The sequence below is a fragment of the Anthonomus grandis genome, chromosome 3 (genome assembly GCF_022605725.1).
Source record: "Anthonomus grandis grandis chromosome 3, icAntGran1.3, whole genome shotgun sequence".
Taxonomy (NCBI): domain Eukaryota; kingdom Metazoa; phylum Arthropoda; class Insecta; order Coleoptera; family Curculionidae; genus Anthonomus; species Anthonomus grandis.
The window spans coordinates 15,256,725-15,276,481 of NC_065548.1; the positions used below are offsets into that span (position 1 = coordinate 15,256,725).

The following is a 19,757-nucleotide window of genomic DNA, read 5'->3' on the forward strand; positions in this document are numbered from 1 at the left end:
CAATCTTGGTTGTAAATGAATATAATATTAATATAAATATTAAAGAATAATAGGCTTATGAAAGATAAATTAATTTATTGACAGAAATAAGAAAAATCTACTACTATATCAATAAAGAACTACGTAATAGAATTTAGTTACCAAACTCTAATAACGATTTGTTATGAAGTTAGGACGACTCGGATAAAACGCACATCATCTTTATATATATATATATGCGAATTTTTAGATAAATGTATGTTTACTGTTAGACCAAATAAACTTATTTGAAACCTGAAAACGCCTCCCAATAATTCTTTAAGATATTGCAAGAATATTTGGAGTTTTTAAAGTTTAAAATTGTGCATTTATTTCAAGATCAGTAAAGCCAGTAAGTGTATTTTATTACCCAAGAACATTAAATATTCAAAAGCAGTAAATCTTAATTCTTGCTTATGATAAATATCGTCTCAAACAATTTTGTAGCAAACATTTTTACAAAGAATTTAAACATTTAAGTGAAAACAGTGATCGAATACGATTTGAAGATTGTTTGTGAATGTCAATCCTTTAAAAACATAAAAAATAAGGGTAGGATAGTATATGTTATTGTAATGTAGCTGTAACATGTATATGGCAGTAATTTTTTACTATGACTACAAGATATAGCTAATAATTTTTACTTGAATATTAAAGCCAGAAATTAGCAAGTGAAACGAGTTCTGTAAAAAACTAACCTCGGATCAAAAATTGAACGTAATAGCATTAGCACGAATTACGAAATGTCAAGAAAGAGTAGCTTTTGTTAGCTTTTAAATGTCACAGAAATTGAAAATCGTTGACGATTTCTTACATTTATTTTAAAATATGATATTAAAACCAGCAAAACAATAAATATTTTACTTTAGCGATAATTAATTTTAAAATTTCGGTTACTATGCATAAACAGATAAAAAAGGAATTATTGTGATAAGTAACTTAACTGTATATTTACATTAAATGTGGATAAAGAAATGTAAAAAAAAGTAAATCATTTTACACGAAATTGCTTTATTGTCTAAAAAAAAACTATTTATTTGCAGTTTTTATATAAAACGAGTATACACGTTATAAGTATTAAAGCTGTCAGTTTATTTACTGACAACTTTAGGGTAACTGATTATATTTACTATCTGATTATTCATAAATAAGAAGGATTTTTTTATTTAATTTTTATATTTTTGTGAACTTTTCTTGGTAAAATAAACTGAGATATCACGCTCTGAAATCATGACATACCATTTAGGAACACTCCCCATAGTAAAAATATTGTATTTAGTAAACGTAAACTAAAAAATATTATGTCTTACTTTCAATAAACTAAACATTTTACCTTTTACTTGGGCAGATAGAATTTAACAATAACTGAAAAAAACTACCAATGTTTAACAACATTTAAAGAAAATAGCTGCAACATACTGAAAAATAGTATAACTCGTTGTATAGTAGAATGGCTACTTTTAATTAATTTTTTCCTATAGAATACTAGATTGTTATCGGAAGATTCATGTTTTAAGATCGATAAAACTTTAGATAATGCAAGATAACTTTAATGTCAAATTAAATGTAAAACTTAGTATTATTCGATATTGTATTGGAAAACTAGATGAGAAAGAAGCATAGTACACTGCATGTTACCACTAGGATTTTATTTGATTATAAATATGATATAATGCATTGAAAAGAGATCTGCGATTTGCTGTGCTTTATCACTTACCATCTTACATCACCTATGATTAAAATAAAAATAAGAAGCCTTATATTGTTCACATTTTTAAGTAAAACTTGCATTATCTAGTTATTAGTAACTTTAAGCATCAATGAGTTTAACAAAAAATATTTTTGTATGTAAATATATTTAAAAAATCTATTAAGCCCATTGATAATTTAATAATGTCTTAATATTAATACCCTAAATCAATAACATAGAAAAACAATTAACATCTTTTTGTCTTTTTACAAAGCCCAAAATGTGATGAGCATAAAACATTCTCATCATTCTTCACAATTCTTCTGGCACCATTTGCAATAACGCCATTCTTTTCTTCGCTACTTTGGAAATAACTACGTCGATAGGTTTTGTGGTATCATATAGTGATGGAGCATTTAATATAATTACCCCTGTGCCTACTACGCAGGCTAAAGTGAATATCCAGAGGAATAGTCGGTCTAGGACCATAGCAACATATTTCCAATCTTCTTCAACCTATAAAAGAGAATATATATAGAAATATTTAATAGTACGAGAAATAAAAGGTAATTTATTATTAACGAATGTTGTCTTAATGTCGCCTTGAAATAAAGATTTAAATGTTTGCATTTATCAACCGATTGTTTTTTTTTTAAATATTGTGGTATTGTGCTATTTGGTCCGTTACAGCTCCATCGTTAAAATCTAGAAGAATTTAAACAATTAATAAGATATTTGTTATTTGAAACGATACAAAGATTAAAGTAAATAATAGTTTCTATGCTACAAGAGGATTGTTTGAATATCAAAATAGTTTCTTAAAATATTGTCCTTACTTTTTTCTATAATATATATATATATATGTATGCGTATACATAAAACACCATATGTATACGTAAGACAAAATCTGTACAAGATCCTAAAAACCCAAACAATTATAAATTCATTTAAATTTCATATTTGTAACCGACATTTTTTGAAAAACATGTTACCAAAAAATAACAAAACATCCTTAAAAATAATTAAATCTACTTCCAAAAGCAGAAATTAAAGGAAGTAACTTAACCAATAATAAAACAAAATAAAAGGTATTCTAAAATTTAAAAAAATATTAATTTGATGTTACAGCAAAGGTCAAAAGGACGACTCGGACCAAGAATGCGAAACCTTAAACTCTACCACTAAAGCTACAGTGTTGGAGCTTCTGCTTTAAAATCTGATAATTGACACAGTGAAAAGCTTTTGAAAGGTCACTGCCTTTATCACTGCAGAAGACACTGCCCTTATGCCAAACGAGACACCTTCTATAAAATTTCATGGCATTTTCTTAGATGGTACATCTTAAATAATTTTTTTTAACGAGTGTCAGCTTTTTTGTTATTTAACGCAAATAAATAACTTGAATTTAAAATTGGGCAGGACATGTTGACAGATTATCTGATAATAGATGGACAACACGTATTGTCGAGTGGAGCCCAAAGCAACAAACTTTTTGCTGGAGAGTTCGCCCACCTACCAGAAGGACTGACAACCTAAAGTACATTAGTAGCAACTGAATGCAGGACACACAAAATAGGGACAGATGGAAAGAACTGAGGGAGACCCATGTCTAGCAGCAGACACTTATAGGTTCACGATGATAAAAACGCAGTCAACTATTGAGAATGCATTTTTTTTTAAATCTTGTCCAAATTCGAAATATAATTTATGGGGATGATATCCATTGTAAAAAATACTTCTTGTTTTCTCGTCTATTTGGCAAAAATCCTTGGATTTGACATAAATATTATGTTCTAAATGAAAGTTAGAGTTTTCTCATAAGATATGAGGGAAAGCTTAGTTCTAGTTTTAAAAAATGTTCTTTTTATTCCTGATTCCTTAGTTCTTATAAAACTTTTCAAGTCTCATAATTTCCCTTTTAATATGCCAAGATATAATTTTTCATAGTAATAATCTTTTCATATTTTTATTCTTTATCTAAAAAGTTTCTTCTCATTATTAATTTCTGGAAAGTAGGATTGCTATATCACTTGTATATGATGTATACGCCTAATCTAAGTCCTCAAAATCAAATAATTTACAGCACTTAAGGAGAGAAATTGCTTAGCGAGCTTTCAATTCTTTGCATATATACGTGGCAGTTACTGCCCCAGTGAGTTTGTTTTCTCGTTTCCGCGCGTTTAATATTCGACTTCTACGTCCTTAATTTAAAAAATAATAATGCTTATTAATATTTCTGTTATTTGATGATTTTAAACTGTAATAAATTGGTGAATAAATTGCGGAAAACAGTTTACCACAATTTTAGCCAATAAATAGAAATTAATAATATACGCATATTTTATAAAGTAATGCAGGTTGACTTACATTTTCAAAACTATCCTTGTTTTTCATATGCTGAGCTATAAACTTAGAATCAGCAACCACCTTCTCCATATCGTGACCATCGATTTTATCAAATCCAGGGCTAATATCACTAGGAGGATCAAAAGCGCCGGTTCTACAACTGGCTGGACTATATAATTCTTCGTCACCGCCCGCAAGCGGAAGAGGAAAGGGAGGTTCTCCAAAACACGAACCTAATCCTGCGGGTGGCATGTCAAACCGTCCTGGCATCAAACCTAAATTATACGCATTATTAGATATCATAAAATTGATTTATGGCTTAATAAACTCACCAATGTCGAAACTTTCGAAATTAGTTTTTTCATACATCTTATATTGGTCAGACATTGGCATTCCTAAAACGTCGGTTAACATTGTCTCTCCTTTGTCGTCGTCCTCCTTCTTAGGCCTTTTGATGAACAAAAAGGGTGGCAGTGTCTCTATGAAAACTGTTCGGACCCAGGGCGCCAGTTTGTGAGTTACTGGAGATCTGGAACGGATAATTTTATTATCGTCGTTTTTTATTGAGACACGTTTTGAAAATAATTTTGGTTGAGAGAGTATTAAAGGGGCCGAGAGACAATTTGCACGAAAGTTTAGTATCTTAGAGCCATATATATATTTAAGAAAATACCGTATTAAAAATTTAGCCTTTTCTTCAAATGAGGTGTGAAATTGTGGTTAGTTATTTCTTGAAGCTATTGTAAGCTATCTACAATATTAATTTGTTTTTAAATAGTTTTTTATTATATTTGTAATATTATTTTATACATATAGTGTTTAGGGTAAATAAAATAAATTCGATAAGCAAGATTGATGATCTGCTCCGGGATACCCTCGGACAGGACGAATGGAATTTATATAAGTGATGTGGTCAATATCAACTTTCTTTTTTTTCTAATGGAATATTGACCTGGCAACTGTTTTTCTTAGGTATTCAAATACCTGTGCATTAACATGCAATAAACTTTCATCGGTAACGCATCACGTTAAAGATAAAACGATAATGCTTCACCGATTTTCCACTCCGATGAGAGGGGAAATGCAATACACCTATCGTACAAATATCTGTAGGTTCAATTTGGGTCAGACTATAGTTTGTTGACAGGAAGTAAAGGAATAAAAATGTTATAGTTCTCTTCTTAACTTATGACTAAGATCTGTTAAAAGTTAATAACTTGATTTCTTTACGTAAGACCTTTGTTGGCCGGACCTGTCTATAATGTTTTAGATCTTTAACTGCGAAAATATTAAGTGTTATTAATAAAAAAAGGAAATATCTAGTAGAAGTATCTCTCAAGAAAAACATTAATGTCAATGTGGTAGATATTCAAAATACTTGACGCAAACGTCTCGGCAACATATTAATATTAAATAAAAATGTCTGCTAATATTACGAAGCATCTCAGGAGCGACAGATTTAATTGAAAGCGTTAAGCATTTTCTTAGGTCAGCTAAGTTGGACTTTTGACATAGTTCGATAAGAAAAAGTCTAATGGCGTCCAATCAGGGGATTGTGTTAGTCATTCCATTGATCCTTGGCTCAATATCCAGCAATTTGGAAATATTTGATTGAAGATTGGCGGATATAGATTTGGTAATGAAGCAATGATCTGGTTCAAATTGTAGTATATTAACTGGAACTTAGAGGTTGAATGGATCAGGATACGAGTTATTAACTCATATCCTATACGTATCCTATTCGGCTGGCAAAAATTAATTTAAAGCTGTGCTAATTATCGCCAGTCTGTTTGCTGTGGATGAAAAAAAAATGAAATAATCTTTTTAAAATAGTTGGAGACAAATATAAGATGTTTTAAAGAATACAAAAATAAAGACTTATTGTTCTTATCAATGCTTTTTTTTGGTTAATAATATAAAAAATGTTAATATAATAAGAATATTTTTGTCTAAATATCTAGCATATTTGCAAAGGTTAGATATAAAAGGCATTCTTTTAACTCTGCTAAAATTAAATAGGTAATTTCTGTGGGTTGTGTTTTAATTTTAATTTATAATTTCAGTTTATTAGTTAAGCAAATTGATCTAAAATCTACTTACGCTATGTACAATAATACTAGAATAATTAGGATTATTGTATTATTAATTCTTGTGTCTTGATTAATTCTTATTTTTCGTAATTGATTACTTTCATTATGCAATTTATTTTCTAATCATTCGAGAGTAAAATACTAATGGGAAACTGTATATATAACTGAAATTTTGCAAATCAATTACAAAAGCTCTGTGGGCATATAAAATCTAATTTTATTCGACTAAAAAAAACCAAATTTTACTCTGGGGGAGCTTGGTTTATAATATGAATCAAGCGACTAATCTCTTAAAATTTATTTATATCGTAAAATCAGGTACTATTTTAAAAGATCACTAAAATAACGTGATAGTAATTATACCATTTCTTATTCAAATATCATAAATAAATATTAGGGATGGATCATCATGGAAATATTTTAAAGCCTTTGACTACCAAAAAATTTCAATTTTCGGAAAAATTTTGTGTTCTGGATATGATCGCAGTCATCCATAAGTACCTCATTTACGTACCTAAAGATAACGTACCCCATCATTCAATCTTATATGTTTTCAAATAAATCCCTATATCAATCTACATTACCTTCAAGAGCTTTTCATGAAACACTTTTCCAGTTTTTCCACAAAATTGTGTATCTCTGACTTTACCAGGTAATATGGCAATAAAAGGTTTTTTCTAAATTAGACTAATCTTAATTTTGGTGATTTATTTGGCAAGCTTTCTGGATGACAGCTGCCCTGTATATCAATATCTATATTTCTTAAATAGCAAGCACATAATGGACATTTAACTATGTGCATCAACAAGCATATCATTTCAGTTTCTAGATTGCTGAGCTCATTGGTTTTATCATTGTTATTGGTTCTTTGCAGAAGTTAATTTTTGATAAACCCTTATATTATTTTATTGGTTATCTTCTTAAGATTTTCTCCAATGCCATCTTCAACAAATTAATAATCTTTAAAACTCATTGGCAATATTCCATTTAAAATAACTTTAATACAAAAAATTTCGTTTTTAATAATAATACTTTAACAAAATCTAATTCTAAAATGAATTATCAGGTGCAAACATAAATACTACTTGTCTTGGAAGATCCAGAGGCAGATATAAATGTTTCGACATAGTTTCAGTCTGAAAAGTAATGTTCCAATAAACTCCAATTTTAAAACTTTTACAATACAGGATAATAAATTTTTGAAATAAAATGTTTGTATGTCGATGACAAATTTTATTTAGTTGTGATAAGCGCTTTCAGTCTACAAGACCATCTTTGCAATCGCGTTTTTAGAGATAAAAATATGAGATAGAACTAGATAGACAAAATACAACAGAATAATTGTTGAAAAAATATAAAAATACTATACAATAATGCCGGAAAATATACAAAAATTATTATAAAATGAAATATAAATGTATTAGTAGTTATACAGGGTGTTTTTTATATATTGCGACAAAATTCAGGTGCAAAAAAACGTGTTCTTTGGAAAAAAATCGCAAAAAAGTTCCTATAACCATAGGTCCTAAACCTTTTAGATTTTGAGCTACAGGGTGGTAAAGTTTTAACAAAAAAATTATTTTTTTTTGATAACTTAAATACCCCTGTAGATATTTGTCCAAAGATTGGTATGCAGGGTCTGTATATCCAGACCATTTACCAATATACTTTTAACATTTTTATGTTCTCCAGTGGCGTGTGTGCGGGTTTTCTGCTGAATACTTTTATAAAGAAAAATAATACGCTACTGGTTTTTCTTGTATAAAAAAATATTTTTAAATTCCCCGTTTTATTTGCAACATTTTTGATCCCTTGGACTTTGTCCGTTAGATGCACGGTTTTTGCACAAAAAATTGAAAAACATTTTTCTACTTTGACTGATCGCTAAAATTTTTTCTATGATCGTTATAAAAAGTAAGTTTTTTTTAAAATTTTATTTAAAATTTCATTGTAGTTCATAATATGTCACTTTATTTAACATGTTAAAAAAGTGACATATGAGTAACATGTTAATATTACACGCTTCCAAAATCGCAAAGTAGCCTGTGAACATAATTTTTTTAACATAACTACGGACAACGCCGGCGTAACGATAATCACATTCTTGTTTAAGAGTTTAATCTTTTTACCACATTCTTCCTCTGCCCACGATAAAGTTGATATTTTTAAGATTTTGTGATATTTTAAATTTTAAATCATAGTCACTGTCCGCCAGTTGACAAGATTAATTTGTTAAAAAAATGGCTAACAATTACACAAATAATGAAATGAGCGATATGCACTTCATTTATGGACTGGCTAACGGAAACGCACGATAAGCTTGCGTATTTATGCTGAACCTTACCCGAATCGTGTTATTCCTCATCACTCACTCACTCATCGTTTACACTAACGTCTAAGTGAAACCGGCAGCTTTGAAAAACTCACCGCTGAAAACGGACATCCCAGAACAGTTACTCCTCAAATTGAAGAACAGGTGCTCAATGAATTCGAGGAAGATCCTACCACAAGCACTAGGAAAATTGCTCAGACGGTACACATTAGTAACTTTACAGTTTGGAATATTCTTAAAAGAAGCCTTTTATACCCGATTCATATTCAGCGGGTACAGGCACTTTTGCCAGGCGATTTTCCGAAAAGAACGGCTTTGTGTCGTTGGATGCAAGAACGCATAAGTACAAGATGCACCGTTTATAAGAAAAATACTTTTCACCGATGAGGCTAATTTCTCCAGGGACGCAATTATGAACTTCCACAATAACCACCTATGGCATTATGAAAATCCACATGCTGTGGCAAAAAACCGTCATCAGCACCAGTTTTCACTTAATGTATGGGTCGGCATTATTGAAAACTTTCTCATCGGTCCATTTTTTTTTACCAGCAAGGTTGACTGGACAAGTGTATCAAGAATTTCTTGAAAATGAATTACCAGCGATGCTAGAAGATGTCCCCATTCAACTGAGACAACAAATGTTTTTTCCCACGGTCTCCCGACTTAAATCCGCTGGATTTTTTTTGTGGGGCCACCTTAAATCACTGGTTTATAGAAATCCAATTGATAATGAGGAAGAATTGCGTAATCGCATTATAACGTCTTGTGACATAATTCGGCAGACACCAGGAATTTTTGAGTGTCCGCCAATCAATGCGACGTCGATTAGATGCTTGTATTGATGTTGGAGGAGCACACTTTGAACAACTTTTGTAAAAATAATAATATTACTTAAATAAATAATAAAAAATGAAACATTTCTTTATCACCAAAAAACTTGTATTTTAAATTAAAGATTGTAGAAGCAAAAGTTTTAAATCCTCAATTACAATTTTAGTAAATTGGGCTGGCTTTTGTACTAAAGGAATTAATAAAAATTATATTATTTATCATTAAAATTGCAATAAACTAAAAAAAAACGAATAATTACTAGAATAAAGAAAGTCTAATCAAATCTGAGCAACATGTCTATGGTTTTTAATTTTTTGTGCGAAAACCTTGCATGTAACGGACAAAGTCCAAGGGATTAAAAATGTTGCAAATAAAACGGGGAATTTAAAAATATTTTTTAATACCAGAAAAACCAGTGGCGTACCATTTTTCTTTATAAAAGTATTCAGCGAAAAACCCGCACACACGCCACTGGAGAATAAAAAAATGTTAAAAGTATGTTGGTAAATGGCTTTGGATACACAGACCCTGCATACCAATCTTTGGACAAATATCTACAGGGGTATTTAAGTTATCGAAAAAAAATCATTTTTTTGTTAAAACTTTACCACCCTGTAGCTCAAAATCTAAAAGGTTTATGACCTATGTTTATAGAAACTTTTTTGCAAATTTTTGTCCAAAGAACACGTTCCTGAATTTTGTCGCAATATAGAAAAAACACCATGTATTATTAGTAGTTGTATGATGGTTTAAGATATACTTTTTATTGATAATGCTGTATAAATCTGATCTGAGCTGATCATCTACCATTAGGCAGTGGTCATTTGTAATTGTTTCCGTCGCGTATAGCTAAATCGCTGGCAACTTTCGGCAATGTCGGCTTTGGTATTAGTCACGACAATGTTCTATTCGTATATTCAAAATTGGATGAAAAAACAATTTTACCTCTTCTTTTTCTCGAAGAAGACGAGGATGATGATTAGTTAATATGGATGATACTAAAGAAATGGAGATTAAGAAGAGCGTGGTATTTCTCCAGAGAAACAAAGATAGTTTGTTGAACTTATTATTGAACCTACCTGATATTAATATCATAAAGTTTATGAATAATTTTTGACTTCCAAAGGACAGTTTATAGTAAATAGTCATTAAATAGATGCCATAATTCCATTTTTGCTGCAGAAATGATCGACGTAATATTTTTTTATAACTTTTATGGGAATGCTTTTTAGAAACTGTAGTTTTTTGTTGATTATATCAATTATTTCCCCTAGAGGCTCATCAAGTTAGGAACTAAAAAATTATTTCTAGCTATTTATCTTGACCATTTTTATAAACAGAATTTTTGACTAAAGCAATAAATCATTCATAACAATCCTTCTCTAAAAAGACTACTAGTAGTTACCAGATTACTTATGTTTCAATCAATCTGAAGAGTCTCAGATTAACTTATACAGGGTGTTCCTTAAAGACAATATTTAAGAGTGTGATTCCTGGACCCATTTTAAGGAAAACATTTTCTATGAACATATGTCTTTAACATCTTAACTTTTGAGATACAGGGTGTTAAAGTTTTTAAAAAAAATCAGTTTTTTAATAATAACTTAAATAATATTGTAGAATCATTCTTAAAATCCTCCATCACTTTTTAGCAAATTTGATCTCTTTTTTTAATCCGACGCATGGTTTTCGTTTAAAAAAATAAAAAAAATTTTACTTCCCTAAAAATCTGATGCGGTGTGGAAATGTTTGATCGTCGATTGCAAGCAAATTAAGGGATCAGATTTATTACAAGAAGTATATAGGCGTAGTATTTTTTTCACTAAATATATTTAATAGAAGACCTGTAGGGACGCCACGAAAATTTTTTTTTCACATCAAAAAATGCGTCTTGATGCATATAATACCGGTACCAAATTTCATAAAAATGTCTACAATATTGTTTAAGTTATTATTAAAAAACTGATTTTTTTTTGAAAACTTTAACACCCTGTATCTCAAAATTTAAGATGTTAAGGACAATGTTCATAGAAACTTTTTTTTTTAAAATGGGTCTAGGAATCAGTCGCTTAAATATTAGCACGTCTTTAAGGAACACTCTGTATAATTGGTAATAAAGATATAATTATGTGTTGTTGAACCTTTCAGAAAAAGATACTAAGGCAAAATAAAAAATCTTATAAATGAGAGAAAATTATTTAAAAGGAACATCGGTAATCGAAAAGCTTTTAAGAACTCATCCACTTGTAATATCCAACGGTAATATGGAAAAATTCTTAATTAAAAAATGAATCAATAAACAGGAAGAAAATAGAAGCATTTGTAACTTACAATTTACATTATCTATATTTCGACTTACTCGTGACTCTAGAGTACTTTAGAAACTAGAAATAAATCTTTTATATCTGCGTTCCATTACTTGTCCTCTACTTAAAACCGGATTTTTATATTTACTTTCCGTTTCTAGGCTACACAGTTCAGCAACTTATTTTAGAATATCATTAGTTAATTATTAGATTTCAATGTATATCCTGCAAACCGGGTGCACATTTCTTTTCATGTTTTAATTTAGTTTATTGTTTGAGATAAAATATTATATTGTTACCTTACTACGTCCCTATTTTGGCCGTATTATTCTAATCGATTTATATTCGTTCATGTTTATAGTTAAAGAACATTCTGTTCAAATTCTAGAAATTAGTAGAAGAATCTTATTGGGTATAGGGACCTGATTCCATGTTAAGTTTATAGTTGTGATTTGAGTACGCTAAATTATCGATGAGTCGTGAAGTAATGAATAAAAGTTTAGTGTTTAGTATTCAAGTATGCTTATATATTGAACCCACGGGAAATCCGTACTAATATTTTTTAAAGTATAATAGGTATACCTTAATAAAAAACTTACCTAAAGTTAACGTTCAGTACCGCAATTGTTACCACAACAGATAACGTGCATAGAAGCATGGTAAACAGCAGGTATTTTCCCAGGAGTGGCACAGTAATCGACGTAGGGGGGATAATTTCCACCAACAGCAAGAAAAACACGGTGAGCGACAGCAGAATTGAAATACTCAGCGACACTTTTTCTCCACTGTCACTCGGTAAATAAAAGACGAGGATACTCAAAAACGAAATCCCCACGCACGGTATAATTAAGTTCACTGTATAAAATAACGTCTTTCTTCTAAGGGTTAAGTTGAAAATAATGTCCGGGTACGGTTCTTCGCAACAGGAATAGTACTTTTCATTTCGCACCGCTGGTACCTTCATTATGTCCCACTCTACCGATATGTAGTAGTCTTGGAGGTCTATACCTACGTCTATGTTATTGCTGTTTTCCGCTTGTTTTAGATGACGAAGGTCAATCTGAAAACAATAAAACATTTAAAATAAAATATGTATATTCATTAGATTTACTTTTTATAAGTACCAATAAAACTAACAATTACTGCTAATAAATTTAAGTCAAGTAGAGCAAAATAATTAACCTACACTGTTTTATTTCTGATTTTATCGTTAAATTGTCCTAAGTAGGCGAATAAGCCTAAACGTATCGATTTACCAATATTAAGTTATTCCACTTTACTCAGCCAGATTTATCAGATCCCCTTCTTGTACTTTTTATACAAATACTTTAATTTAAAAAAAATCTTTATATTAAGCATAATTTAGTTACCTAATCTTATTGAGATCTTTTATTTTTAATTTCATTTTCTCGGATCTTATGGCTGTCACCTTAAAGCTAATAACCAGAAGTCCACTTAGCAAATTTGCCATTTTCATAATTTTAATAAATGCAGAATTTCTCATTCTTTTTTGGGTCTCTACCAAACTTCTGTATAAATTGAGTGACATTAAAATATTAGCATGCTTAATGACTTTTAAGGCAACTTATCTCAACCCGAACATCTGCAAGCCGGATTGTCGATGTTCGTTTAAATAATGTTCTCAGTAATATGCAGATATCAGCAATTTAACTAGCTGGGCGTAGTACATAAGATCAATTGTTTAAATATAATTTATTACCAATGCTTAGTTTACTCTTTTTTTAGATTTTCCGGGAAAAAGCCGTGATTGGACTGTGATTAAAATAAATTATTTCCCAGATTTTGTATATCATTCAATTTACTTAAACACTTTTTTTACTTCATCCTACTATACCTCTACCATTATCATACCTAAAGTCAACAGTTATCGAAAAAAATAAGATTCATGTAACAAATGAAAAAAAAAAATTAAACTAAAGTTTTAAAATAGTTGCCATTCACGGCTTGACAATATCCAAGGCGATCAATAAATAAGCTCTTGTTGCACATGTTTAATCATTTCCCGTTTGTTAGTAGGTTTTCAAGTCATCCAGATTGTTTGGCTTTTTAATAAATACCTTCGACTTGAGGTATCCTAACAACAAAAAGTCCTTTGGTGTTAGGTCAGGCGACCTAGCAGGCCATTCGAGACACGGTCCTGTTGTTCCTAACCACCGACTGGAAAAAGCTTCATCTAAAAATGTACGCACAGTTACAGCATAGTGCGGAGGAATACACATCTTGCTGGAAAATTAGTTCTTCGTCAGGATAGTCTGGGTCCAATGGATTTGGAAATAAAGCTAGTAATGCTGGAACTAATTCAAATTGGAGAATATCGAGATACACTTGTCTCGTTAAAATCTGTTGAAAGAAAAGTGGACCTATTAGTTTTTGAGGGTACTGGGTGTTCACCTCCATCATCCAATGCGGATTTTCTATTGCCTAATATCGACAATTTTGTCTGGTCACACAACCGTTTAAACAGAACGTGCTAGATTTCACATGTTTTGCAAGCGTTCAAAAAACTCATTTCCTCTATCGAAATCGTCACCAAAAAATTTCTTGCACTGAAATAACTTTATATGGGTGATATTTGAGCTTTTTAGCTATTCGGTGAACTTCAGAGTTCACCATGTGTAAATTAGTCCCAATTTATGACAGAGGAGTGCGTGCATTTTCTTTTAAAGAAATCAGAACGTCAATTTGTTCATTTTGATCTCGAGCAGGATGACCACATTTCAGCAGATCTCTAACATGACCGAATTCTCTAAATTAGCCTGTGTTCTTTTCAGCATCTTTTGACATACCGGAGGACGATCAGGATGGATTTCATTGAAGAATTGAGCAGGTTCTTTTTAAGTATGTGTTTTATCACCAAATCCAACCATACACAGAATTTCTATTTTTTCTCGTTCCATTAATTTCACCGTTGTAAAACACGAATAAATGGAATTTTGCTCTGTTTATGAAAATTCTCAGAAATAAATTCCGACCTTCAATAGTCACGTTCGGCTCTGTTTTTTTTTCGATAACTGTTGACTTTAGGTATAGGACATGATGCATGGAACATACATAGAATTCGACGCGAAATTCTAAACAAGCAACTCTGTATATACAAACTTTTCGTACTTTCTGGTACAAAAAAGGGCAACCTAAATAAAAATCGACGGGTCCGAGAGTTTTTGCAAAAAACCCACTGCTTAATTTTAAACGAATTTAGACATAACTTTGGGGAGCACTGTATATAACGTGAAATATGGTGAATGTTTCTGACGAAAATATATTTGTTCCTATATAGTGTGTATCAGCCAAATGGAATAAATAAATAATAAATGAGGGTATTCTCGAAAAACCGCTCGCAGATACGTCGATAGGTATTTTTACCTATTGACTACCTATTTTTTGTATTTAAAAAAAATATACAGAGTGTGTCTTGTGGCCGATATCAACTACCTTATTTTAAATGCGACACTCTATATATTACTCAGTTTTTGGATTCTTGGGTTCTTGATACAATGTCCTATATGAATAATTTTCAACTGTTTCGGAGATATTACGTGTTTTCCGATTTATTGCAAAAATTAACCTTAAAAACGAAGAAAATTATTTGGTTGTATAAACTTTTTACAACACACTCAAAAACTATTACGTAGTACTGTTTATCTCTAAATTAAACAATAAGACACATTAACATCAATTGTAGAATATGATGAGATGTTCAATATGCTCGCCACGAACGTCCTGGAAACTTCATAATCTTAAATAGAAAATTCTTCTAACGGTTACCAACATCTCAGGCGTGTTCGGTACTAATCACAACCGTTATTTGTTTTTTTTTAGGTCAGCTAAGTCGAGGCGTTTAGTTTTCTAAATAATTTTTTTTATGTCCCCATAAAAAGAAGTCTAATTATTTCAGATCAGGAGATCGTTCCGGCCATTCCACCGGATTTGTCTCCCTATCCACCGAATTATAAATATTCGGTTGATGTTTGATGTACTGCCGGACATTGGTGCTGATCTATCTTTCTGAAACCATAGGGTATTAGTTAGAACTTGTGGGTTTGCTGGATCAGGATACAAGTTTGTCAAAGTTAGCAGGACATAATTTTGGAGCAGTGTTAAATAATTATCACCATTCAAATTGCCATCGATGAAGAAGAAACCTATGGATATGATCTCCAACAATTCCTGCCTAAACATTGATGACATTTTCAGGGTGTTGGGTATATTGTTTTTTGTTTCTTGGAGATAGGAGAAAAATTGGGAAATATTTTATGGAATAAGCAAGAAACTTGCGTTTGTGTCCGTATGTTTGTTCCATAACGAATCATCTATAAACTTATTATTTTGTGCGTTTCTATTAAATGAAACAGTCTGCTGATAAGCATTTAACGGAATTCATTGTGTGACCTATGGCTGACACAATGATTTCCAAGGCCAAGCATCTTAAACCAAAGTAAAGAACACATTTTTTGTTTTTTATTTTTTTAAATCTCATATCAGTAAAAAGGTATGTTTTTACCTTTAAATAAGGTATTTTGATTGTTTAGCTTATGTTTACTTTAGCATTATCAAAACTGAAATGGAAAATAAGTATGGAGTGTGTTGTAACGAATTTTTCCATTAAATCGGAAAATATTGAAAATTGGTACAGGATTTGTACTTAAATTGTACATAAAATATGTCGAGAATATTTCGAAGAATCCAAAAATTGAGTAATATACAGGGTGTCGCATTTAAAATTAGAAATTTGATGCTGGCCACTGCCACACAACACACCCTTTATATATATTTTTCTAAAAAGGCAAGTAAAAATACCTACCAACGTGTCTGAGCGTTTTTTCGAGTATACTCCCATTTATTAATTATATAATTTATTCCATTTGGCTGTATCACATTGTATAACTTATTACAGGGGGTTGGAAAGGCAATCGGCGAAGATCTTTGATTGTTATATGGCTGAATCTAAAATGGTTATACAAGATCAGCAGCAATTTCTTCATAGACATTTTATACAGACTTTTCCTCGGTGTCCGATGAAATTGAAATATTTATCGCCAAATTGCGGTCTGTTGGCTTTGATGCCGATTTGCTGAGATGATTGGGAAAGTTTTATGACAGGGAGAGTTTAAAAAGTTAAGATTGGGTTATTTCATCCCATTGTTAGAAGGCAGATATTTGGTGTATATTTTTCCTCTTTATTTATGACAAAAGTTAGATCTTGCGATTTACTGGTTGTTTGAAGTTTGTAGATGACTTCAAAATTTATAAGATAAATAGGTCGAAAGAAGGTCTCGTGCTGCTTGAACCTAAAGTTTTTTTAGTGTTTACATAGTATTAATCCTTGTTTAATATTTATTTAAAAAAATTGCTAGTCTAATTAAAAATATTTATTTTTGGCTTAGTACTTTTACAAGGGACTATATTGTCTGAAGTATATAGAACTGAGTTGGATATTTTCAGCATTATTAAAGTGAATACCAAATGCTGAATTATAAACATGTATGTCATTTTAATGGAATCTTTGGTATTTTAAAGACCGCAAACCACAAGTCACAAACAATATTAACACAAAACCAAATAAAAAAAAACAAATAAACAAATATAAAAATTGCAAATTTCTTAAGTTTTAAAATGAAACGTTTTAATTTAATAGAAACCCTAAATGTTTTTAAAGTATTATTAAAATTTATTTAGGTTACATTATATAAATTGTAAAATTAAAGAGTTTTTTGGGTTAAGTTACATGTTGTTTCTTTTAGATCTCAAAAATATTAAACTTATACTTTTATAATTTTATTTTTACGAGTTTTTATTATTCTTTTAGCCAGCAACAACATTAAGTCTATAAACCATAGGTGTCTAGTTCAACATATAATAGTAATATATTCCTCTTAACAAAATGAAAACATATATATACGTATTAACTTTCCAGGTATTTTTTGAAAGTGATTAATCTCTTCAACTTTTTTTTTATATAAATATTGAAGAATTCCTTAGAGCTTAGGGAAAATACATAGCTGACGTATTCAATAAAGATTCTCTTTAAACTCAAGCCCTTAACGTATCTCCACATATCGTTGTAGGATGCTTGTCCCTTACAATAAATTTAACACTTGGGTTTATACACAAGAAAAGCTCGATTCGATATATTTACGGTGTAAGGCCTGAAGACGATAGATAGGTGTCGTTAATCATGTCGACAGCACAAAATGTTTATCCCAAATAGTGTAATTTATTCTCACATCATTAACACTAGTTTACGTACACTACTTGACATAATTTTAAGTTTTAATTATTCCCTATTTTTATTATTTAAAAAAATATATTTTTTTAAATATTTTAGTTGAATCTTATACTTTCAAGAGTTATTTATTAGTTTAATTGATTGAATTTTTTCTTCAAAGAACTTAGCCAATATACTCTTTCAGATTCTAAGGGTAAGGTATTAATACCCATATGATAACCGCGGATTGGAGGTATATAATGTTCGAGGACACAATTGTACATTTTTTTTTAAATATTGCGTAGGCTATGGAAAATGGCATACAAAAGAATATTTAAAGATAAGGATAACCAGCACAAAAAAGTAAAATACAATGAAGTAGCCAGGAAAAAAATCTATAAAAAGAGTCAACACCCTTGTCGCGAACTATATACCCCAAATAGCAATCTTGACCCCATGACCTCTAAGCATTTCTATTTAAATAAAATACCGGCGGCTATGTGAAAGATTTACATAATGTGGTATTTTAGAGAACGCGATTCAATCCCAACCAAATATTACCAAAAAACTAAGAAATCAAATATAGTAAGTATATTACTCGGGTGACTTGGTGAGTGAAAAATTATTAGCCTTAAAAAAATTACCTTTATTAGACCAATAGTCTGTAATAAAATATATACGATTGCAATACACGCAAATGTTAAAAACATACCTATAAAGATCTGCCAACTTTTAGCCTATCAAGTAGGTTAAATAAAGAAAAATGTATTTGGTTTTATTCTATAATGCAGCTGTTAATATATTTTTTCTAATTTCTTTAAAAAATATTGAAATAATATTTTCTAATCCGAAAACTTTCTTTTACTTTTCTAAAGAATAGGCTTTTCATTAAATTACTTCAGTAATGAATATAATCGTTATAGAGTTTGATAAAAGAGAAGTATAATTAGGAGAAAAGTAAAAAGATGAAATTATGCAGTTTCTTTGTTGTTAAATTTTAGATAGTATTTAGAATACTAATTATGCTGTTTATATCTTTAAACACTTTTTTTATATAATTTCGAATCATTTAAGGTTATCGAAAACTTTTGAGATGATAATAAAAGTCTATGTAGTTTGGTATACTTAGTAAAATAATTTAAAAAAATTGAATATTTTTAACTATGGGCCAATACACATTTAAAAAAAAGAGAAAAAATCATACATTGTGCTCATTAATGTTGGATATATTTATTTGAAAGGAATACAACTTAGTTCTAATAGCATATATAACTCATTATATATGTACATACGTGTGTCTGACCATGAATTTGCCTCTTACTTATATGCATACTTTATTTGCCTTTTTTTATTTTTAATTCTGCCTGTTATAAATCTTGAATAATTTTTAGTGACATATTTCATTTCTAACTAGAAAAAATTCTAAATATAACTTACTTTATTTAACTTAAAGAAAAACAAAAGTAACTAATGCAAGGTTTTTAGAATTGTGGTTGTCGTAGTAGTAGAGTTAATTATCTAAAAATTACAATAACGTAGTAACGGATTACTGTTGACCAATTTCTAATATCAAATATCTGCAGCTATCAAATTGTTTCCAAAAAAAATACAATTTGAAAGAAAATAAGCTATTTTTAAATCATGGTTAAATGAAACATTTAAAATCCAGCTCTTCTTTTTTCAGTGCTATCTCATCTTAGAAGAAGGTTGGCTATCATCATAGCTATGCTCACTTTTAATGCTGCATATCTAAGCAACTCAACAGAACTAGCCTAGATATTGCAGCATCATTATCTTCATTGTGTTCAATATTGTCTTTCCCTTTCTCATTTTTTTCTTCTTTATTACCATGTCCACCCAACTTGATCTTAAGATCCTTCTATATGACCACATCACAAATGATTCCAGTCAATCA

General features: G+C 30.1%; 1 protein-coding gene across 1 annotated transcript in view; it reads right to left on the reverse strand.

Annotated features, from left to right (window-relative positions):
• Nucleotides 1–1,855: 1,855 nt before the first annotated feature.
• Nucleotides 1,856–19,757, reverse strand: part of LOC126734607 (acetylcholine receptor subunit alpha-like 1) — a 73,266-nt gene continuing 55,364 nt past the window's right edge. The window contains exons 6-9 of the mRNA XM_050438298.1: nt 12,216–12,676; nt 4,387–4,583; nt 4,076–4,329; nt 1,856–2,224 (exon numbers count right to left, since the gene is read on the reverse strand). Coding sequence (XP_050294255.1) covers nt 2,021–2,224; nt 4,076–4,329; nt 4,387–4,583; nt 12,216–12,676 — 1,116 coding nt within the window. The 3' untranslated portion in view covers nt 1,856–2,020. The remainder of the gene's footprint in view (nt 2,225–4,075; nt 4,330–4,386; nt 4,584–12,215; nt 12,677–19,757) is intronic.